Here is a 25,517-nt window from a genome sequence, read left to right on the forward strand (position 1 = left end):
GGTGAGGTAGAGGGAAGAGTTTGGATATGTCCAAGTTTAAAATCCTCAATGACTGGGAGGATAATGGTATCCTTAACAGAAATAGGGAAGTTAGAAAGAAGGGAAAGGCTTAGGGGAAAGAATTCTGCAATGGACAAGATAAATTTGAGATTCCTGGAAGAAATACAGTTGGAAATCACCAATAGTTAGCTGGTGACAAAGAAGTGTAACTCAGAAGACAAACTAAGGCTAGATCTGGGAATCACATGCATAGACATAATAGATAAAACAATAAGTAGGAACTGATAAGATTACAAAAAGAGAGATTACTCTAAGTAAAAGGTACTACACAGGGACAATCCCACACTTCTTCTTAGTATTCTGTGCACTAGTTCATCATTAAAGACCATTTCCTACAAGGTGTCATACATCAAAAATCAGGTCTGACTTCAAGGGAATGGAAAATTTGTATTCTCATTCTATTATAAGTATAATAATAACAATATTTAGACACAAGATGAATTAGAAGTTTGAAGTCAATCTCTGGTTTGCTGAGGACATGGAGACAAAATAAGTGGAAATTCTACTACAAACATAAACCTACGTTCGTGAGCATTATGCCATATATGAACAACATCATCTAGGTTTGTCCAACCTCTCTTACATAAATATGGAGTCACTACAACAAAAAATCAACTTTAAATTTTAGAAAAAGATATTAATATAAAAATCATCTAATAATGTTGATGCATGGTAATTCTACAAAAAGATGAATTTTGAGAACACCTTGTTTGTCAGTAACTTTAATGCTCAATGTAGAAATGATACATGTCTTCTAGGACATCAGCAAAAATAGGCTATGATCAGTAACACGTCCATCATGTCAAAAATATAACATCTTGGGGCAGCTAGGTGGTGCAGTGGATAGAGCACCGGCCCTGGAGTAAGTAGTACCTGAGTTCAAATCTGGCCTCAGACACTTAACACTTACTAGCTGTGTGACCCACAGCAAGTCACTTAACCCCAACTGCCTCACTAAAAAACAAAACAAACAAAAAAACCCAACAACAACAACAATAACAAAAATATAACATCTTGGAGTTCTGGGATAGAAGGGAGAATGCAAAAGAATTGAAACAGAAATTAGAGAGAAAAAAAAAGAGAAGGAAAGGTTTGAGCACATCCAAATGAGTCATATATATACAAGAAAAGATGAACAGAGAAAGCTGGAAATATAATATTATAAAACTGGCAAACTTTTGCAACACCCTCAGGTTACTCTTGTTTATTTTCAGCTGGGTGGGAAAAATAGAAGTTATCAAAAGATGTATTTTTATCATGAAGATAAAATTTTTCCTTTGTATATATGTAGCTCTTCATTCTATGACTAATTGTTCTGTATTTGTTTTAAACATACTCTGTTATAAAGAATTTCATTTCTAGAGAAATCATTAATGAAAGCATTACTAAAATAGTGTTTGGTGTCAGTTTTTCAAAGGATTTGAATGTAATTACACAGGAGTCAATTCTGGTTGTTCTGTTTAGTATTTTTGTCAATGATTTAGTTGATAGAATAGACAATTTGTTTGAATTTAATAACCCCATCAATTTGTGTAACTAGATCACTCAAAATGATCTTTACCAGTCAGATAAATTCATGGATATAAACTAGTGGATTGGCTTGTCAAAATGTAATAGATTATGAAATGAAGAGCAACATGTATTCATAGACAAAAATAGCTGTCTATGACAAAACTGCCTGCTCTGACAGCTTCTATTTATCTCCACACACCCAACTCAAGGTAAACCAAATTTATCCTAGGTAAAGTTATTAAATTTCTCTATTTTATCTTCTGTCTCTGTATCACAGAATACCACGAACTTTCTAGAATTAAAATTATGGGACTCACAAAAACAATGGAGTAAATTACAGAGGCCATAAATAGAATATTACCGATGACAAACTGTGTATATAAATCCTTGAAAATAATCAAGTCAAATAAATGCTATCACTAGAAGGCAGGCAATGTGGTCTTCTAGTAAGAATGAACAATAAATGATAATCTCAGCCAATATCAAGGAACCTAAAGGAAGCCTGTTAGCATGCTGCACAGAGCCCCTGGGAAGGATTTATGAGAGGGCAAATAACAATAAACCGACAAAAATAGTTGTTAGTGCACCAAGACGTGAAAGTGAGAGAAATGTACAGATTTAAAAACAAAGCATGTTATTTAGGTAAATGGGTGATGGTACTCAACAGAATTACACAAATCTGTAGGACAGGTTGGTTCAGGAGTAAAGATAATGAACTCCATTTTGGATCTGTTGAGTTTATGATGCTTGTAGGATATGCAGGTGGGAAAGTCCAATGAGCCATTGATAATGTGAGAACAGAGCTCAACAAAGTCCACAGGGCCAGATATCTAGATCTGGTTATCATAAGTGCTGTGATAATAATTAAAGCTATGGAAGTTGGTGAGATCACCATGTGAGGGCTTTATAGGACAATTCACAATTAGGGGCAAAACGTAGGTGATAATGTAGAGATGGTAGTAACACAGAAACACAAAGGAGAAAAAAGTACCCAGAAAAGAGAGTGAAAAGGATTAAAACCGAGAAAAGGCTACCAGATTTAGCAATTAAGGCATCATTGGTAATTCTGGAGGAAGAAATCTCTGTTGAATTTTAATATCAAACACCAGATTGGAACAGGTCTATAAGTGGAAAAGAAGAGAATATATGAATGAATACAGAAAGCTTTGATAGATTTATCTAAGAGTAAGACAGTGAAAATGAGGATAAACACTGGGTGATATAGTTTGAGGGTACAGGAGTATCAAGTAAAGCTTTTTTAAAAAATTAGGGGGATACCTGGGCATATCTGTCATTAGCAGAAAAGCAGTATATAAACAGAGAAGGATTGACAAGAATTAGCTGAGTCACTAAGATATTAGAGGAAAAGGGAGACTGGATGAAGAGAACAAGTAAAGGGATTAAGCTTGGTGAGTAAATCAATGTGATCAGAGGATGAAGCAATGGTAGAGACCAGGAAATAATGTTGAAGAGCTACAGATGGTCTATAGTTTCTCAGTGAAGAATAAAACAAAAGTCCTGTGTTGTAAATAATGTAGGAAGTTAAAAAGAGAACAAGAAGCTTGGACTAGCTGATATGGGGAGTTCAATAGGGTCAATTAGCAATAAGGGCCCAGTTGAGATCATATAACTTTCTCCAATACCACTGAGTAGTATGACTGAGAGAAGAGAAGTTGGATGGTATGGACAACTCACCATTGAAATATGGCAAGAAATAAGCAATGATAATACAAGGGATTAAATAGTTAAGAGAAACTGCCCATGAACTAATTATATATAGGGTCAGGACACATAAAGGGAAAAAAAATGAGGCTAGAATAGTGATGATGGCCCAGGAGAACAGGGCAGAGTGACTAGAGGTCATGGTAAACTAGCTATATATGAATAGGAGATATGAAGTCCAGAGAGAGAATAGAAGCAAAGGAGGTTATGGTCAGAGAGAAGAATTTCAGTGTTCTCCATCGTGGAAGTGAAACATTACTGTCATCATCAATGGAAGTCCACGACACAAAGGGAGTTTAAAATCCCATGTTCTAGGAACATGTTCCCTTCTAAGGCAAGGGGGATTTCAACAAATAAAATATTAATATAAATAAAAAGCTATATTTGTTGTCCAACCCATATTCTCAACTCATTCTTTGTTTATAGTCAACATTAGTGCACATATTTGAAAAGGAAAAAGAAACATACCTTGTATATTTAACTACAAACTGACTTTCATCATACACATCCATATCACTACCCTTTATGTATTTTTAGTGACTGCTGTCTAGGATGTAACTGAATACTATTATTCAATATTCCAACAGCTCTTATCACTCTGTACCTAGATATAAACCAACTGCCAATCAGTGGTTAAAATCAATATTTGGAATAGTTACAATTATTTATGACTTTCTGTTAAATATGCTCATTATAAAATCTTTGCTTAAAAAATGGTTATTAATATTCCTAGATACAAATGACACTTACTTTGATACATCAAGTAGGAAGTCATTCAATTCAGTCTGTTTGGCAAGACCTCTGCATACCTGACACATATTAAAGCATAGAGACTATTAATTGAAGCAAAAGATATTTCTTTTTAATAAAAAACAAAATGGTAGGGAAGTAATTTGTCTCCAATTTCAATGGGCCTAAAACAATTAACTCTTTGTGACTGTGATATCATGTTGCTTGTATCATAAAGCTAGCAAATATCTTTTAACATATGGGCATACCTCCATCTAACATGTCAAATGGTTCAATGAAAATGGCTCCCACAGGAGTCAATTAATATAAGATGAAGAATGTTGTTAATTAAATGTTACACAGAGGTTTCAAGATTTTCCACTGTTATAATATAATAACATTTATTGCAAAATGATGTTGTTTGGGAGAATCAATAAGAGAAATACCTATGGTGGTGGCTATTTAAATTTTAAAATTATAAGCAGCAGTTTAGTTTGGTATACTTTAAATTATATTTATTATTAATATAGCCCTATTCTCTTTTCCTATCAATAATTTCTTAAACATTGACTTCTAGGAAGAGAGTGGAAAAAAACTATATTCCCTGGAAGGATCCCCCTTCCCTTGAATACTGGCTCACAACAAACAATAGGTATCTTTACTTGCCTCATGAAAATGTTCAGCCAACATCAAAGAAATTATTATACACACACACACACACACACACACACTGTTCACTAGGGGAGATGGCAGAAAGACTAACTCTGCAACAGACATCTCTTCTATCACCTTTGAATTTGGTCATTGTCATAAAAAGAGCCTGTGGCTAGAATAAAAACTCATACACTGCATATCATATAATTCAAGTAAATTGGCCTCTAAATATAGTAGACAATTTAAGAAATAAAGACAGGGACTGAACGGGAAACTTCTGATAGGAAACTGATAGGAAACTTCTAGGTGAGGAAACTTCCTTACTAACACAGGTTGGTACTTTAACTTACAGAAGATTGCCTAGAGCTCTGAGATGCTAGATGTCTTGCTCAGGGTAACAAAAGCAGTATGCCTCACAGCTAAAATTTGAATTTGGGGTTTTCTTGGATGAAGAGCTTCAAGGGTAACTCTTTATACTAAACTATAAGAGTTTATAAACAATCCTCTGAAATGCCTAATGCACCAACCCAAATATCTAACAAACTGTCAGTAGTTTCCCAGTGTTTAATTAACTGATCCAATCCCTTTCAGATTAAGAGTACACATTTGGAGCTGAAAGGGATCTTACACATCCCTTAGATGAATTTTCCAATTTTATAAAGGAACAACAAAGGCCAAAGTAGGGTCTTTGACTTACCCAAGGTCATGCAGGTAGCAAGCAACAAAGTTGGTTTTGAACACAGGACCACTGATTATAAATACACTATGCTTCAGCAAACACAAAAAGCATTAATAGGACAGGGGAATGCTAAGAATGCTAAAGTAAATAGCTCCATGAATTGTCTATTTCAATGACATGGTTGACTTAGATTTACCTGAAGTTTATTAAGGTAGAACTGCTAAGTATGGTGCTTTTTATTCTTCAAAAGCACCCAACATATACTACTCTACTTTGTAGGTTTTGCCTATGATTCATTGTCAAGCACGCACACTGAGGAGCTGCCACTGTCTTATGAAAACATTACTAAGACTCACCTGTACTTGATGTATTGCTACTGAGGCCCAGGCAAGATTTGCTGTTGCAACCTGAAAAAGAAAACAGGGGAGTATCTAAAACTATTTAATATCAACTTTGGTTTGGATTTTGAAATTATGTCCGCAGATTATTTTGCAGGATTTTCTCTGCAGTGGCAAAAAGATAATTCACCTGAAAATACACTTCCTATTAGAAAACTAATACAAAAGTATTGAAATAGGTTTCAGTGATCACTGAACATATAAACGCTTTTAAAGATACACCACCATTCTGATTTCAATAAAAATAGCAGTTATACAGGTTTTCTTTTCTACATTTCTTATTCATCTGCACTGTGGAGCCTCAGTACTGTCATGTTCCTTGGAATTTCATATTAAGAAACAAGGTAGATTCATCTACAAGAGCAACAGGAATCTCAAAGGGTTTACACTCTTTTTCTAGTTCAATGAAAGCTCCTCCTATATTATTTTTCAACAAAAATCATTCTTATTTTAAGAACTAGATCTAAAGATTTAAAACCTATGGTATACACTAACAGGATCTTAGATTGCTATCATTTTTATTTGCTTGGCTATTTGGGGATTCATAAGAGAATATCAGAAAATATTCCCATTATTAGTAGCAAAAGTGTCAGAGGTAGGAACAATGAGTGAAGTAGCCTTTATATTTGCCTTAAAAGCTGTGACTATTTGTCCTAATATTATAGTTGATTTCTTATTATGATGACTATAATAATGATTTACAAAAATGAACAGATGGTCTATTTAAGGCATTCCTCAAAGACAACAAAATTACAGCATAGTAAAAGAACATGGATAATCCCTTTGAAGCTTATTGTAATTATTTTTAAAAGAGCATAACAGTACTTTATACTGAATTATTCTAATTTAACCATATTTTGGAGAATATTTGGTTCTAGATAACTTCTTAACCAAACAATTTAAGTTTTTCCATTTGACAACTATGTACTGGGTAATCTATTTTACGTAAATAAGACATAATAAGTACTTAAAGACATATCAAGTAGCTATAACAATAACCTTAAGAATTGCACAATGTTCCTTTTTTGTGGGGGTGTTGTCTAGACATGTTATTCTATTATTGTAGAGAACTCACTGCTAAAAAAGAATCCTAATTTTTCCCCAATTTAGTTCCATAATCCTTCTTTGATCTATAAGCTTCAAAAGCAATTTTTTTTTTTGGTAGAGTGCTCACTTCACAATGCTGCCATTGTGTCTCAGAAGCTGGACCTGAATCCAGGTCTTTCTATGTGGTCAGCTCCGTCATTTTTTCACTATCAAAACAAAAACACAGACAACCCAATTTTCTTTTTTCTAAGTGTAGTATAGATCTTAAGAACTGTTATATCACTTCTCTATAGATGATATAAGTTTTTTATTATAAAATATTACTAAAATAATCACAATCCTAATGTAAAAAAACTTCCCACTTCAACAGCTGACAAAATTATTTGTTTTTAAAAGCCTCGGTATAATTATAAGGACACATATAATACAACCAGGTATTTTAAACCTGACTGAAACATGATAAACTTTAAATTAAAAAATAAACTACTGTTGAGTTCTCACCTCTTGGTGACAGATATGAAAAGCTTCTTTGCCCCAGTTCCGATACAGTTCAAGGATACCAATGAGGTCACCAATCGCAGTGACAATTGGTAAACAAAGAACAGACTGGACACGTGTCCCTAATTCCAGTCCGATACCTTTTGGAAATCGTTCGTCCTAAAAATAAAATTAAAAAAAAAAAGGAAAGGAAAAGAAAGGGGAAAAAAGGAGAAAGAAAAAAAATCCCCCCCCAATCAGTTTCTAGCAAATAGAACCAATAAAGCTATGACTTATGCTATCCAAGGAAAGAAACTTTATTGATATTATGAAACTATCTTTTTTGTTTGTTTATTCATTAGTAAGCACTTGCTAGTTATGTGACCATCAGGAAAGTCATAGAATCACAGAACCTCAGCCTTGGAAAAGACCTTAAAAGTCACCTAGTTCGGGGCTTCTTAAACTTTTTCCACTCTTTTTGCCCAAGAAATTTTTACATGACCCCAGATTTATAGATATATGAAACAAGTATACATAACCTTTTATTGTTGCCAAATTTTTTGCAACTCCCACATTCAGTTATGTGGACCATGTGCGTGGTTACAAACCACAGTTTAAGAAGCTTTAATCTAGTTCAATTTATCTAATCCATGCAAGAAAAACTTCCTTTAACTAATAGAACTACCCCAAACTGAAATGGACTGTCTCAGGAAGCAATGGGTTTCCCTTTCTTAAAGCTGTTTTTGTTTTGTTTTGTTTTGAGCAAAGGTTAGATAAACACTTGCCAGTGAAGTTGTAGGGCAGAATTCTTTTTTGGGTTATGGGTTAGATGACATAGTTGCCAAGATTTCTTCCAATTCTGATATGATTTCTTTATTCTGTTACTCTTCGAATAGAGTAAGTTACAATTCTTCCCAAGTCCTTCATATGCTGTGTGTTCTTGAGTTCATGGCTTTGTCAAAATCTTCCACGGAAAAACTACTCAGCATTTCTATTACTTTAGTTTGATAAATCTTTCTAGGACACAAAAGTCACTTGTGGTATATCTCTTCACTACAAGATTGCTCCAATTCTTTTCTACTTTTTATATTAAATATAATTTCTTGTACCACTTCTCATATTAAAGTCATCATATGTTTATATCCACCATGTTCTTCCTTTGCTATGTGTCACCTACAGTCTTGATTCTTAGGAAGACACATGTTCTATTATTCAATCACAAGGTATCATTGAATACATCATTAAAATCAATGTTTATTAATACTTACAAATGTGTGAGTACATAGGAATACCAATGAACAGTTGATGTTTTCTCAGTATCTGACTTTTTTTTCCCTTAAGTATACATATTTGAACTTTCCCATTTTTTATTTTTTGCAGGGCAATGAGGGTTAAGTGACTTGCCCAGGGTCACACAGCAAGTGTCAAGTGTCTGAGCCTGGATTTGAACTCAGGTCCTCCTGAATCCCAAGCCAGTGCTTTATCCACTGTGACACGTAGCTGCCCCCAAACTTTCCCATTCTTAAGGGAAATTTTCCCTTCTTAAGCAGGAAATTATTCTCCTTTTTGATATATATTTAAAATCAAACCCAGAGTATCTTAAAATTATGTGACTAACATTAAAATTTTTGGTATAAAGACTTTATCTCATGTTCTACCGCTAATTCTTCACATAGTACTTTGGGTACTGAAGGGAGTCCAAATGTGGTGGAGGTAAGACAAAAACATAGGCCTAATTTCTCAATTGTTCTTTTTTGTTTTATGAGCTGATAATTTCAGCCTGAGGAGCACTAACTTTCCTTGACATATACTTGAGTGTGCTTTGATGATTTATCTTGTTATCTCATACCCAAAAAGCTGGTGTTTCCCAAGACTTTGTCCTCTAGCTCCATTCCTCTGTGTAGTCTCTACATTGTTATTTACTCTCCTGTCTTCAAGTATCACCTCTATTCACACAACTAACACATGTATATGCATATCTCTAAACTCTCCATAGAACTCTAGTCATACTGGTTAATTAACTCACAAAGTTATCCTAGGCCCTTCCCTCTTTCTCCTCCCCCATAAACAAATCATCTTGACTCTCTTTTTTAAAATCACCTTTTACATCATTCTTTTTCCTCCACTTACAAGACCATAGTCACAGTTAATATCTGCACCGTCTCTCTTGCCTTGACTATTGTAATGGTTTCCTAATTAGTATTCCTGCTTCCAGTCTTGTTCATCTCCAGTCCATAATCCACACAAATATCAAAACAGACTTTCTAAGGAACAGATTTTTAGTACCTTCTTATTTTGTTTATAACAGAACACAAACTCCTCAGTATAGCATTTATGGCACTCCCTAATAAGACTCCAACTAAGGTTTCCAGTCCTATTTCACATTATACCTTCTTATAACCTATATCCCAGTCAAATTGGGGTGACATTTGTTTCCAGAATGTGAAATTCTACATTTGATCTCTGTGCATTTTCATAGTCTGTTGTCATCCCTGGAATACATTTTAAACTCTACCTCTTAAAATTCTTAACCATCCTCCTGTGCAAAGCTTTTCCTGAAGTTCCCAGTTGTTCCTGCTGTCTTCCCCCTCAAATTCATTACCCATGTACATGCCATACCCTTCCATTAGGACATCAGCTGCTTGAGTGTAAGGACTGTTTATTTTTTGCTTTCTATGCACAGCCTCTGGAACAGTGCTTTGAAAAATAATGCTTAATAAATATTTGTTGAATGAATGAAACTTTCATCACCTTTCCCCAAAATGTTCTATAAATCATCTTGGTTCCAAAATGCTGTCATTGATTGCCTTCTCTCACTGCCTGGAAAGTAAATAAAGCTTTTTCTAAGCTTACATAACTTTTGAGCTCTTCTGGCTGTCTCTGTGTAGTAACTATGTTGTACTAGCTACATGTTTCAAATATATACCTGAGAATCAGTATCATTACTCTATCTATTTCTCATTTTTTGAAGTGAATAATTACTTTAAACAGGTCATATCAGAGCTGCTGCAGTCCCGTGAAGGAACATTTTCTCATCTTTGTCCTTTCAATTAATTTGGTAGCTACTCCTACTTTTTAAAAAATTTAATTTTACTATTTTTCAGTTACATATTACATATAAGGATAGTTTTCATCATTTGTTTTCACTGGATTTTTAGTTCCGAATTTTTCTTTTCTCCCACCCCCTCTCTTCCTTCCCCCCCTTCTCCCCAAGATGGAAAGCAGTCTGATATAGGTTGTATATGTACAATCACATCAAACATATTTCTACATTAGTCATCTTGTGAAAGACCTACTTTTGTCTTAACAAATTCCAAAATTAATGCTATATCTATAACCAGTTAGAATTCAAAATAGCCAATACATTCTAACTCTTTTTGAAGAAAATATTCGTGATGTACAGGTAGAAGACTTTGGGGTAGTCTATAATTATTTGGTCTCATTTCTTAGTAATTACATGGTATTTTTCCAATTTTTTTCCAAAAAAGTTTCCAAATTTTTTTTGCCAAATTCCCCTATACTCAGTTGTATACTGAAATCACCAAGCACCTTGGCATATTTTGACTTGATTTGAGGATCTTGCCAAGTTCTTTAGATAATTTATCTTGATCTTCATATTCTGAAAAAGATATGTGTACAAAAACTAAAATGATTTTATAGTGAGTGGTCTGTTCATTTATTAGTCATCATAAGCACCCCCAGAAAAAAGGGCCAAGAATTTCATTAAATGTTTTGCCTTTAGATATAGGGTGAATAAGTAAAAAAAATAAAAAGCATTTAATGGATGTTTAGTGTGTGTATTGTGCTAAACATTAGGGATATAAATAAATGAAAGCAAGTGTAGTGTCCTGTCTCAAGGAACTTGTATTCTAAGCAGAGACAAAATGAAATCAATTTCTGGACCTTTCCTTCTATTTATTTATTCTTTAGAAAAATGTTATTTTGTGGTTTATCAAATCAATGTCAACTCAATATTTCTTGATTTTAGTATGTTAAGAATTTATCATAATACTCAAATAAAATTTGAGTTTACCTAGTAATATATAGTAAAAACAGCATTAGACTGAGTCAAGAGACCCAGGTTTCTATTCTCCATTGTATCACTGATTCTATACACTTGGAAAAGTCATAGAATCACTATAGAAATTGTTTTCCTCATATGAAAAATTAGGAGGTTCCTTTTAGTTCAAAATTGTGATACACTTATTTTACACGGTCACATTTCAAAGATATCCCAATTGAAATAATGCTTGTTAGTTTTATTGAGAAATTGTTATCCTTTATTTCAGATAACAGGACACATTTAAAATCAAAGAATAATAAAAGAAGGTTGGGGGATTCATTAATTATTTTCAATATTAAAATCAGTAAGTAACTGTCACAAGAGATGAAAATGGCAATTTTTATCTGAGGTAATTGTCCTCGTTAAGATTTCAAATTGTTGACCATGGCTAAATTTTAAATCATTTTCAACAGCTTGTCCTACTTGTAAAAGGTTATTATAAATAAATCTGAATTTTACCCAAACCACAAACATCAAAACAAGTACTTGCAGTCGATAATGTATTAGAAGTCAAAAATTACTCCGAATCATTCAGTGATTTAGAATAATTATGGATACTCCATAAACTGTAAAGGCTCCCAAGCTATGGACACTTATTATAAAGAGTATTTTAATCCATACATACACCAATAATTTTCATTTTGATCTTTATTTAGTATTTAAAATTATGCAGCAAGAATACAGCTACTATTCTCACAGGGGGCTGTGAAAACTGATGTTAACAAAGTACTCTCTTACTCAAAAAATTTAGAAACTACTGATCGAATGATGCCTTGCATTTACTACTGGCTCTGTTTATGTAATGGGTTGATACTTCACATATCTGAAGGCAGTTCTCAACAGGCAGCCTAAAAAGATTAAGAATCCACAGAAAGATGAGATATTAAGCAAAAATGACCTGAGAGCAGCCAAAACAGATACCACTTAGCCTCTACTTAAAGATGTCTACTCTTTGACTCATAAAAGTCCCTGAGGCCTTCAATCATTATTACTTTAGACATATCTAATAAGCTTAACTATCTAGATTCTAAACCCATAGCAAATTACAAGTAGCAAACAAGAAATAGGACAACTTCTAGGAGACAGCATACTGAGAACTGCTAACTGTGACAAAAGAATAAATCTTTTTGAAAATCAAACAATAAAAAGCAGACACAAAACCTAAATAAATAAAAGCAGTCAGGAGCCATTTAGCTTAGGGACTTTCTTTAGTAATCTCTGATAGCATCATCTATTGTACATACAAATGAGGGTGTGCAATGATCACTTAACTGGGAGTCCAGAAGGATGGGTTCTAGTCCAAATTTTGTCACTAAATAGATGTGTGACTTTGGGCAATATACATACTATCTTGGGCCTCAGTTCTCAATCTGTAAAATGGAGGTAAGAATATAAAATCTTTCTGCAACTTTAAAATAGTATGATTTTGTGTAGGTAATGACAACTTTGTCCTTCAGAAAATGTTAAATGATGAGCAGTTTTCTGTGTTTAAGAAGGTTGAGAGACTACTAAATTTTTAGAAAAATTTCAATTAAAAGGATCTATGTTTTTTAATTGTTGATGTACAAAAAGCTTTAATTAATAGGAAATTTTCCTTATTGCTGAATATCCTCTTCCTTGGGGACATAAAATAAATGATACCAGGTAATATCTATACATTAATAATTTTATGCCTTATGAAAAATTCTCAAAATAAAAATTCCAATTAAAGAAATATAAAATATAAAAGTTATATATCAACATCATAGGACTTGTTTTAAAAAATATGTGGTGCCTGCTCCCAACTGAGACTCCTGTATATAAAGGTCAAACGAACAGGGAATAACTACCTTAATGAAGAGAACCTGGTCTTAATGTGGGGGTGGGTAGAAGGTGGGGCAGGAAGAAACACCTAAAAGAGGGCTCACATCAAAACAGTAAGTCATACTTTATTTTCAAATGATCAAACAAAATTTGCCATTACAAGTTAAAAGTAATTTACCCCAAGGATATCTTCTACTAGCATTGTTTTCCTTGATTTGGCTACATAAGCAGATATTGTTGTACCATGGGTAATTGGCCCAGCTGGGATGAGTCGTGGTTTTCCTTCCTTTACTCCAGGTGGTGTGAACATACACAGACTCTAATAAAAAGAAGGGAGGGAAAAGAAAAATAAGTAATATGTACTTCATAGACATATAAACTCCTGTGTTACTTTAAATACTAAAGGACTCTGTGGAGAAAATGAAGGAAGAAAGACAACAGTAAAAGGAAAGGATTTTGTTGCATGAGTTTTGTTGTTTTTTTTAGTGTGGGATGCATGGTTTTGTTTGAGACAATAATGACAAAGAACGGCTAAATGAAGTGGGTCTCTGTTTTACTGTGAGCAAGAACTGTAGGAAAGATATAGGCTGTTGGTCAATGCAAATGTAGGAGATACAACATTTTAAGCAGTACTTCAATATTTCAATCCTTCAGGGACCTTTGATATAACCTATGTAGGGTATCTACCAATCAATCCATCTATACTTCAGGAGATGGTCTTCCAAACATGGCTGTCGCCAAAAAATTCATCACCCTGCAAGGCAACTGATAAGTCTCTGAAATCTGTGAGGATGCTCCTCAGGTGAGACAAAGCCTTTCTGGTTTAGCAGAAACTGAGTTCAAGCTCTACCCCCATGTAGCCACAACACAGCAAGGCTTTAATGGCCTTGAGGGTACTTTAGCAGTGTCACACTTAATACAACGAGAAAACAGCAATATTTAAATGGGAATGAAATGTTTTCCTTCTAAATCAACTCCAAACTAGGAGCAATGGGCAAAAGCTACACAGAGGCAAATTTAAATCTGATGTAAGGAAAAACTTCCTAATAATTACAGCTATTCAAAAGTGGATTGGGGTGCATTTCACTGGAGGACTTAAAGCAAAGGCTGGATGACCATTTGTGTGGTGTGTCTCCCTTAGGAACAGGTTGGACGAGATGCTCTCTGAGGTCTGTTGCAACTCACATCCTGTGATTCTGTGAACTGAATCAGTCAAAAAGAAAAATAGCACTGAATCTACTTCCTTGTAGATTTCAATAGTGTATCTGATGTCACTGCACACTAATAGATCTAATTTATTAGGAAAGTATCAGTCCTAAAGTCCTATCTTCTATTTTTTACTAAAATTCATTCTCAGTTTTGTTTTTTGTTTGTTTGTTTTCAGGTCCTACACTCCCATGCTCTGAGTTTATTCATACAAACAACCCCTACGGATATATGTATGTATGTATGTGTGTGTGTGTGTGTGTATGTGTGTATATGTGTATATATATATGTTTTTAAATATATATATATATATCCAGAAGACAGAAGCAAGGCCATACAAGAGGGTAGACAGCAATGTGTGGAACGAATCTTCTTCAGAATAGTCAGTGCTACTCAAAGAAGCTAATGTTGTTGATGGGGAAAAAATAATGATCAAAAGGGGTTATTTGTTATATATTAACCTACACTGGGGAAATGAAAGGGATCAAAGAGATAGGACCACTACTTAGGATAGTCTGCTTTTTTCTCTGCCAGGGAGAAAGAACTTTGAACTGAATGGACATAACCAATATGATTTAGGGAGAGAACCTAGCTTCTTTTGATGAGTTCAAGCCACATGGTCCAGATGAACTACATCATCGGATACAGAGAACACTTAAAGATGGACTTGTCAAGTCACTAGCAGTGAGACTGAAGAATCGGGATAAAACCATAGTATTGGAGAAGGATCAATCTGCTGATTTTCTCCAAAAGAGGAAAAGAATAGTGTTTTCAAACTATAAACCTGAGAGTTTGACTTCAATACCAAGCAAATTCCAGAATGCATATTAATGGAATATTTAGTGAAAACCTGGAAGAATAAAAGCATTTGAACATAAATTATTACTCATGTGATAAAAAATAATGAAAGGGACAATTTCATTAAAACCTGGTAAGACTTATGCAAATTGATAGAGTAAAAGCAAACAACTTACCTGAAGATTTGGGAACTCTGATCAACACAATAAACAACCAATTCCAGAACATCAATGAAGTATGTTACTTATCTCCTGTCAGAGAAGTGAATTACTCAAAAGTACAGAATGTGTTTATATGTATGTGCATATTTGGATGTGGACAAAATAAGAATCAGTTTTGAGCATAAGCATATTTGTCACAAGGATTTTCTCTTTTTTTTTCTAATGGGGGAGACGAAGGAGAGAACTGACATTTGTTCATGAAAAAAATTAATTTAATTTTAAAAAAATAATCATCCTTTTATCTCACCTGTAGGGAAGGAAATTAATAATACTAAATGAAATTCGAAATAAACATTTGCCTTTTGTAATTTTTAAGTCATTTTTTTTCAGACAAATCTGACTTTTTATAACCTCATTCAGGGTTTCCTTGGCAAAAATACTGGAATGGTTTGCCATTTCCTTCTCCAGCTCATTTTACTGTAACAATTGGAATGATGCCACCTGCTGGAGAATGACTGTAGAAAAGCTCCACCATGAGGAGAAGGCCTCTGAGGGCAAGCCATGCAGTCAAATTCCTTGGCGTCAGGAAGTGACATTTGCTCATGGGTACTGTCTATCAAGGCTACCAGTCAATCAACTTGAGGAGCCTCACATTTCTGGGAGGAGAAGACGAAGGAGGAAGGAGACAGTGGTGGGACTGTGTTTCCTTTTTTGGGGCTTCGAGACATCAGCATGGTGGCAGGGAACTTTACAGGAGAGTTTAAGAAGGCGAGGATTTCAGGCTATAAGAAATCTGTTCTCAATCTTTCTTTTTTTTTTTTAACTATCTTTCAACAAACCCTCAAAAAACCTAAACTCGTTTATCAGTGATTTTAATCAGTTTCCAAAAAAAACTGGGGGGACCGATTAGAACCCACATTTATAATTTTAAATTACAAATTACAGATGAGGAAACTGAGACAAATACAGTTAAGTAATTTGCCCAGGGTCACTGAGTCAGTGTAACAGGGCAAATTTGAACTCATCCTGACCCCAGTCCTGGCACTCTAATAACCACCTGAGCTAGCTAGCTGCCCTTATTTATTTATTTATTTATTTGTTTGTTTGTTTATTTATTTATTTTTAATTGCATGCCCTTTCTATCAGGCTTAACTATTAAAATAACAACACTATAAAAAAGTCAATAATAAATTATTATAAAAAACTATTCATCCAATACCCAAGTATCCCATCACAATCCAAATAGGATACCTAACTGGTATTCACACAAATATCCATAATTTTGCATTTTGCTATAATGAAGGGAGGCTTACTTAAAATGTATTTAAATTTTAAGCATTTTGCCAAAGAAGGCACTAGATGGCAGTATTAACCAAGAACCTAAAGTAAGATTAAGACAGTTAAATTCAACAAACCTTTATTAAGCACTTGCTTCATGTAGAACACTGTATCTGGCTCTACAGGAGACACATAGTTTAGCTAAAATAGCCCTTCGCTGAGAGCATTTCTAAACAATTACTGAAACAACTAATATTTATCTCAAGACTATAAAAGGAAGATTTGGGGCCCCACATTTATAAGAACAAAAATGATTTGTCTTAAATGTAGAAAATTGCCTCTCAGAATATTCATAACACTGGAAAATGAGTGATTAATAGGATTTAAATAATAAACTGTTTAAGATTGTTTATATAAACTCATGTTTTAACTACCTCTGCTGCATATCAAATGATACCTGTTGCTTTGCTACTATTAAAAGTTTGGAGTTCAGCACTCATTAAACTATGTAAAAAGTAACAAAATTATTTGAAATATAGTATGGGTATATACTTTCTGGTTCAAAATCAAGAAATGATTGAAAAATAAGATATTGGGAGACCTAACCCTTCATTAAAGAAAACAAGAAAACTGACTCTCAAATACCAAACTCACAACGCCTAAGAATTACCAAATAACTGTTTACTTAAAAAGGTTCCTTGGAGGACAAAAGGTTTCCCAGTCCTTTACTATTTAGCTGGAGAGTTAACTACTTGAAAAAAGAACTTTGAGAAATTATATAAATCAAACAATATCAGTAATCAAAATGTTTTCATGTTATTTTGTAGTATATATTTATTAAAGTATAACTACATAAAATCTTATATATCCCTATATAACTATATACATGTAGGGGGAATTTGTGCAGTAAAAAGCATACCATGCAACAATTCCAGAGAATTACATTCTTTCTTCTTAAGCTATCTGACCTTGGCAAGTCACTTCCACTCCAGTCTCCTCATGAGACTGGATGTGGTGTTTGAGATGACCTTGAAGGTTTCTCCCAGTGCTAATATTCTATGTTCTATATATACTTTGCCAACAGTTTCCCTCTGACTTCAGTTATTTTCTATTGCATAAGAAATTTTGAGAAACTAACTACATAGTGTAAAAAATGGAAATGAAAGGGCATGAAAAGCCTTATGACATTTCATCTTAGAATACTGAATCTGCTGTCAGGGAACCTGGATTCATAATCTAGCCATACAATTAACCACCTGTGGGAACTTGTAAATTCCTCTAGACCTCTTTTCCTCATCTTCAAAATAAGAGGGATGGACTAGATGACCTTTTAAGTCCAGACCTTTATGGCTCTAAGTTTATAATTCTATGAGCTTTAAAAATTTGCTTTAAATTGCAGTCTAAGCTTGTTCCAGACCTAATGCATTTGCTATAAAACAAATGGCTGCTTGTTCTCATTTGTTTCTTTATGAACATATCATAATGGCATTTTTGAGCGTAGGTAAATACTGATATTTGTTAGATACCAGTCACTTCCTAGAGTTTACATTTGAAGCAAAGGCAGGATACTGCAGGAGATGGCAGGAATATTACTTTATTCTAAAACTATTATTGACTACCTGCTATTTGCTGGGGAATGAAGAAAAGATGATAAGGCATTATAAAATCCTGCTTCCTGGTGTGAACTTTTGACAATTCATGTGCTACTAATAATAGTAATTATTCATCTCCAAAAGGCTGTACCCCCAAATTCTTTAAAAACTGACATTACACAGGAAATCTGCCCTCCTCTCTCCAAGAAGATACAGATCAGAAATTCTTGATACATTTCCATAGCTGGAGCCAGGCACTTTTGGCCTAAGAACTCACCTCTTGGGCCATATGGTTGAATAAAAATAAAAACCATTATTGACTCCTGGGTGAAAGGTTTTGTATGCACACTACAGACTTCAGGACTCCAGGATCTAGGTCCATTCTTAACTCTACTGTTCAGTGAGCCTCTCCAAAGAGTAAAAGGCAAAAAGAAAAGTATCAAACAAACCTCTGAAATCAATTCTCCAACTGATTTCCTTTTATAAGATGACCTTAAGGGATAGCTCCAACCCATAACAATCCAACTCAGTTTTTTCCCCGGTTGATTCACAATAGCTCAAGAGTGAGTGGCATATCTAACACCAGCAGCCTGGTTCAAGTTCACTGTTGTAATGAAATGACATTCACAAGAAACTGTACAGTTAACAAACATAGGTTTACTTTGCCCTAACACAGAAAGAATAAATAACATGGACTCAGTGACACTTAGCTTCTACAGATATGGTCAGTAATATCCTAATTCCATGTTGGTGGGACTTTTTAATGCCCTTAAGTGACCAGGAAACTGCATCAAGGGAGGCAGAAGTCAGTCAGATCTCAAGGTTAGCTTGAAGACCAAGCTGAAGGAAAGCAGGAAGGGGGAACCCTTATTCTATCACATCAAGTTTTTTTACAACTAATTCTGAATGGAACTTAGCATGATGCCAGAAGGCAGTGAGCCACACAGCATTAACAGGAATCACATGGTTAAAGCTGACTCAAAGATTTTTTTTTTTACTCAAGTTCTCAGGTGCTCTGCCTTTGGGGTGTCCAGGGGCTAAATTGTAGTCTCCAGCTAACATTCACAAGCTAGAGATAAAAACAGAAATTTATATATTGTACATGGAATACAATATACAAAGCTTAGCTTTGGCTTGATAATTTTGCCAAAGACGTTAAATAAATTATCTTATTTAAGCCCACATTATCCTGAAGTCATTCTAAAGGAGTGATTATCCCCAACTATACAGAGGAGACTGAAGCCCAGAAATTAAATGACGTGTCCATGGACATATAGCTATTAAGCTGTAAAAGAGAGGATTCAAACCCAAGTCTTGCTTACTCTAGATCTAGTGCTCCATTCACTTTGTTATTTTCATTTGCTAATAAAGACCAGTGATTTGGCTATGGCTTACTGGCAATCAAGCTCACCTTAAGGATGTGGCATCATCAACTTAAAGTCATATGACATTCAATTATCATTATGATGGACCACAAAAATCTTGTCCATTTTAAAGAGACCTGGCCTGTCTGGTTACCATAGAAACTGCAGCTCTCCTAGCTTTTTCAATGCATGGCACACCTTAAAATCCAAAACACACATTTACAGATGCCCTGTTCCTAGTACAGAGCTAGCAGATCTGACAGAGAAGAATCTGAAATAACTGTTAGTATCTGGGGTGTCTATAGCTTTAGGAAGCACGGTAGATCATGGAAACCCTGATTCCATTAGTAGGGATAGCACTTCAGAGTTGCCAAAGATCTGGAAAGAAATAGAACATACTGAACTGCCTTACTAATCATATATCCCAGCCTAATATGGACCAAGTCTTACCTACTGGTATTACTGTGGTCAATTTAGGATCAAGATATCTAGTATTATGTCTGATTATGCAACAGGTACTCTAATGAAAAAAGACTAAACATTTCTGTAATCACAAACAAGTTCCCCATAGCTCTGATGCTGCATGAAGGTGTATTTTAATACTTTAAAACATAAACCATAATCTTTATGATGTTATATTATTTCTTTAGATTATATCATCTGATGTTATATCAAGTTGCCATTAAACTACTCTATAGTCTAGTAATTCTTTTTTTTGGGGGGGAGGGTTGGGCAATTCGGGTTAAGTGACTTGCCCAAGGTCACACAGCTAGTAAGTGTCAACTGTCTGAGGCTGGATTTGAACTCAGGTCCTCCTTGTGTGTGCCACCTTGCTGCCCATCACTCTAGTAATTCTGAAGGACATAGTGGTAATCTATCAGATTTGGTAAAAATCATCTCAAACCAGATCCCAGCATTTATAGCCAAATGCTGGAGGGACCTGGAGAAGAGATGAAGCATGCCACTCAAGCTTAAGATGGCATGCTATCACCAAAGCAATAGACAAGCATTAAAAGAAAAGCAGTTTCTCAGTATTACATGGTGCACTTTGCATGACACTGAGAAAATCACTGAGAACAAATTATGATCCTTAGTAGTAGGGAACTTACTTTTCCCAGTTGTCTATAATTTAACCCCACACCTGTGATAGATGCTAGAGATACAAAATATACACCTTCCTTCACCAAATTGGAGAAGCATCTTCAAAGTAGGAACTCCTTGTGTAACAAGGAGATGAGGTCTCTAAGTGGTGGGTGTATATATATTTACTAGTATACAAGACCTGAGGGGTACTGTTCAATCAGTACTCCCTGTCATGTATGATGATAAAGAGGCTCCACCTAGGCAACCTTGAGATGCTAGGGAAATCTATTTCATCTTCCACATCTAGTAATAGCTCAAAATCTTGTATGTCATTCAGAATTTTGCAACAATAATGACCAACCTAGAACCTATAAGGCAGTGGGTAAACAGCCAAATGTCATTTTGTAACTGAGATTTCTGGTGAAGGGGTAAGGAAGAGCTGATTTTCTTCATATCAGAATTATGAGAAACTTATATGGCAGCTAACACAGGAAAGCTCAACAGGATGACCTCTCACCTGGGTCTTGGATAGCATTTCCTCTTTTGGTCTTTCCAGATTTTAGATGAGTATTCCTTGTCTAGGTTTGGAGGCAATCTTGTGATATTATTCTAAGGTTTGGGAACCATCTGGTCTGACTGGAACCCTAGGAAGGAAAGAGTCCCTAGCAACTACTCCAGTGCTTTCATATAGGCCAGACACCAACAAAAAGAATGACCCAAATCTGGCTATTTTACCAATGAACTGTTCTGGAAGTTGTTTAGAGAATTATAAGCCACAGTAAAATGTAAAATGCCTAATAAGCGATCCCCAAAATTGCTTTGTATTCTGGAGATTTGAATATCAGCATCCCAAGATATTACAATTGTTTCAAATTACTAAATCCTATTTTATGTCTGTCAGTACACAATGACATTTGTTTTTAGCATTTCTTGTGTGTGTACAAGACAAAATTGCTATATATTAAGCATCTTTTTATTTATACAGTTAATATACCAAACTGCCAAAAGGATACTTTATAGAGTAAGATGAAATATTTTTATTAAAATTCATTTGATTTGGTACTGGATAAGGAATAGAGTAGTGGATCTGTGGAACAGATTAAGTGCACATTTCATTCTACTAAAAGATTAGAGTAATCCTCTACATGAGAAACCCCAAAATTCAAGCTTTTGGAATGAAAACTTATTATTTGACAAAAATTGCTGGGAAAGCAAATATGACAAAAAGAAAACAACTGTTGGAGGGGATGTAGAAAAACTGAAACACTAAAGCACTGTTGGTGGAGTAGTAAACTGATACAACAATTCAGAAGAACAATTTAGAATTATGCCAAAACTATGCATACCCTTTGATCCAGCAATACTATTGCTAGGTCTAAATCCCAAAGATATTAAGGGGGACGGGGCACTGTACAAAAATATTTATAGCAGCTTTTTTTGTGATGGCTAAGAATTAGAAATCAACAGGATGCCCATCAACTGGGGAATGACTAAACAATCTGTAGTATAGGATTGTGATGGAATATTATTGTGCTATAAGAAATGACAAGCACGATGATTTCAGAAAAACCTGGAAAAACTTACATGAACTGATGCAAAGTGAAGTGAGCAGAGTTCACCATGGTAACAGCAATACTGTACAATGAAGAAATGTGAATGACTTAGCTATTCTCAATGATCCAAGACAATCCCAAAGGACTGAAGATGAAGCATGTTATCTGTCTCCAGAGAAAGAACTAATACTGTCTGAATACAAACTGAAGCATTTTTTCTCCCTTTTTTTTCAAGTCTTCTTATACAAAATTACTAATATAAAAATGTTTTACATGCTTGCACATGTATCAAATTGCTTACTATCCCTGGGAAAGGGAGGAGGGGAAGGGAAGAAAGGGAGGGATAGAATTTGGATCTCAAAACTTTCTAAAAATTGTTTTCAAATTTTTCAACATGTAATTGGGGAAAATACTATACAATAAAAATCATTTGGAGGAACAAGAGGTCAATATCTTGAGGGAAATATTTTTTAAAAAATAGGAATGAAACGGGAATGTTCAAATCTCAAATTCTACTATAAAGCAGTAATCATTTATTAAAAAAAATAAAACCTTTGGTATTAGAAGAGTTGAATAGTAGAAAAGACCAAACAAAGAATCAAAAACATTGAACTCAAGAACTATTAGCTACATTTAAGAGCATTTTTATAGGGATTGCTAAAAAAATGGGAAAGAACTGGAAGAAATTAGGTTTAGACCAACAGCTTATACAATATACCACAATAATCTCAACCTGGATACATGACCTGAATACTGAAGTCTATACTAAGAAAACAAAACAAACAAAAAATATTCAACAAGAATCACATGAGGTATCTTTCATACCTAAAGTATATATAATTCTCATTAGGGATGGAGAAAAAATATTTCATTAATTTGTTTAAAAATCATAATTTTAAAAATAGATTAATTTACAGTTTTAAAAATAGTAAAACTATAGATATCTTTAAGCCAGCAATACCATTATTAGGTCTATTCACTAAGAAAGAGATCAAAGAAATAGGAAACAGTATTGTATATTTTTTTAAAATGGAAACTAAAAGGGACCCATGATTGGATACTCATTTTTGGACATGAACAATAGGGGAACTAGTTTTGCTTGTTTAAGCTTATTTGTTTAAAAGGGTCTTTTTTGTTTGTTTTCTGGTTTTTGGTGTTGAATGGGGAAGCTAGATAGAAGAAGAAAAAAATATTTGATGGTTAAAGAAAAATAAAATCATATTTTAAAATACAAAGAGAAGGCTAATAGAATAATAACTCCACAAGTTCAAAAACCAAGTTCCTATCAAATAAATCGGGGGAAATGGTCTTTGGACAATAGCATCATCAGTTAAAATTTGCTAACTTCACTCTTGCTACTTAAGGGTAGACAGACAGACTGAGAGGCCAAAATGAGAGCTAATATTGTCACATATTATTTACCTTTTGTTTTCAAAGAGGACCAACATGGGGTGATGTCTTGATTTGTGTGAGAAATGAATTTAAGTGAAGCAGAGTTGCACAAAGTCATCAGTCTCACTCTCTTTTGCAGTTACTGAGGGCCAGTGGTAAGACAAAAGTCAGAAGGACTGTTAATGGTGTGTAATGTGATGGACGACCCTGGCACATTTGATGTCTGCCAAGCTCTAAGCACCCCACAGTGCCTGCTTTAGTCACCTTCATGGCCAATGGAACAAACTGTTTTAATCCACTTGTTCCCCTGGGGCAGTCTTCACATGCTTGGAGTAGACATGGCCCATCAGTTACCCCCAACCTGGTTTAGCCCATCAGCTGAGATGGTTTCCTCAGGAAGTAGCTACTGAGCATGCTATACAGATTCTTGAAGCCACAGGTCAAAGTGGGGGACCAGGTGGATACCAAAGGTAGATGAGCAGCCTTGAAAAGGGCTCATCAAACCCTCACACCAGAAGTGCTAGTTCTCCCTCAATACTTCATACAACCCATGTGTATGTAGATAATGTGGTCAATTAAGCATTTACTGAACACCCCTTATATGGTCAGAACTAAGTTACGCATCTTAAATTCAATTCAAAGAAATCTTGACCAATATTAGCTTAAAGATCACAATGAAATTCTGTATAAGTTCTGTTATTCAAGAATAGTTATGATGTTATAAAATATTATATATGTATACACACACATATATATATATGTATATAGGGCTAAAGATCTGATTCTATAAAAGATGAAGGAAATTGAATATTACTGGTTAGACAAAAACTATAATGAAATCTTATTTTAAATGCCACTATGCAAATAGAATTAGAGAATGCTAATTGTCCTGAAAAAAGCTAACCAGATACAAGAAGAATCTCTATAAAATAAGTGAGTGTCTTCAATCCCTCCTACTAACCTGCCATTCATAGGATCATTTTAAGAAGCCACAGATAACATGGGAAGAACAAAACATTTTTTTTCTCACAACTGATAACATTTTTGAAATATATATGAAGTCCCTACTTTTGCCCTGCTCAGAACAACTACTGAGGGCCACTGTTTATTTTAAGGAGTCACTAGCAATAACAAAGTAAATGTTAAAGTAATCTAATTTTTCATTTCCTTACGATTTCAAAAAGCAAAAATATATTTTAACATAAAAATAGTTTTTAAAAAAGAAAATAGTAATTTACAGATTATTTTTTCAAAATAGTTTTATTCATTAGAAAAATTCAGATGAATATCTGACGTTTTTAGTAGTTCTTTATGGCTCAAAACATTTTACATATATTATTACACTTGGTTTATGTCATTTCCTTATTAAGCAAGAGGTTAGTTACCACAGAATCTTAGAAGGAATAGATTATTTTCCTGACACTATAAAATATCAGAACTTAAATCAATCATATACTTACATTATTGCAGTCTCCCAGGAAATACAGTGCAAATCCATCTGCTTTTGTGGCTGCCAAAGTAACAATAAAAACAATTATTTTTCTTGAAAATAAAAGATGTGAATTTTTAAAGTTAAAACTTTAAATATATTTCACTAAATATTTCTGAATGGATTTATTGACATTTCTGAAATCAGTGACATCCTTGACTCTAAACTCTCCCTCAGGTCCCATATTTAATTAATTGCCAAGTCTCATTAATTCTATAATCACATCTCTTCCATTGGTCTTCCTCCCCATTCACACAGCTAGCATCCTTATTTAGACTCTCATAATATATCCTAACGAGTCTTCCTACTTCCATTCTCTACTCTAGCCAATGCATCCTCCACATTGCTGACTAAATTATCTTCCTCTAATATTCCTGACTGCTGTTCCCCTGCTCAAGAACAGCGGGTGGGTCACATATTTCTCTGCTTGGCATTTAAAGTATTTTACAATCTGGCA

At 34.3% G+C, this 25,517-nt stretch overlaps 1 protein-coding gene across 5 annotated transcripts in view; it reads right to left on the bottom strand.

The window, feature by feature from the left end:
• Window positions 1-25,517, bottom strand: part of PDE10A (phosphodiesterase 10A) — an 887,116-nt gene that overhangs the window by 96,348 nt on the left and 765,251 nt on the right. For all 5 annotated transcript variants that reach the window (XM_044000217.1, XM_044000218.1, XM_044000216.1 and 2 more), the window contains 5 exons: window positions 25,032-25,081; window positions 13,323-13,463; window positions 7,303-7,458; window positions 5,713-5,763; window positions 4,045-4,103 (listed from right to left, as the gene is read on the bottom strand). In XM_044000217.1, the coding sequence (XP_043856152.1) occupies window positions 4,045-4,103; window positions 5,713-5,763; window positions 7,303-7,458; window positions 13,323-13,463; window positions 25,032-25,081 (457 nt within the window). The remainder of the gene's footprint in view (window positions 1-4,044; window positions 4,104-5,712; window positions 5,764-7,302; window positions 7,459-13,322; window positions 13,464-25,031; window positions 25,082-25,517) is intronic.

The sequence above is a fragment of the Dromiciops gliroides genome, chromosome 4 (genome assembly GCF_019393635.1).
Source record: "Dromiciops gliroides isolate mDroGli1 chromosome 4, mDroGli1.pri, whole genome shotgun sequence".
NCBI classification, from domain to species: Eukaryota; Metazoa; Chordata; class Mammalia; order Microbiotheria; family Microbiotheriidae; genus Dromiciops; species Dromiciops gliroides.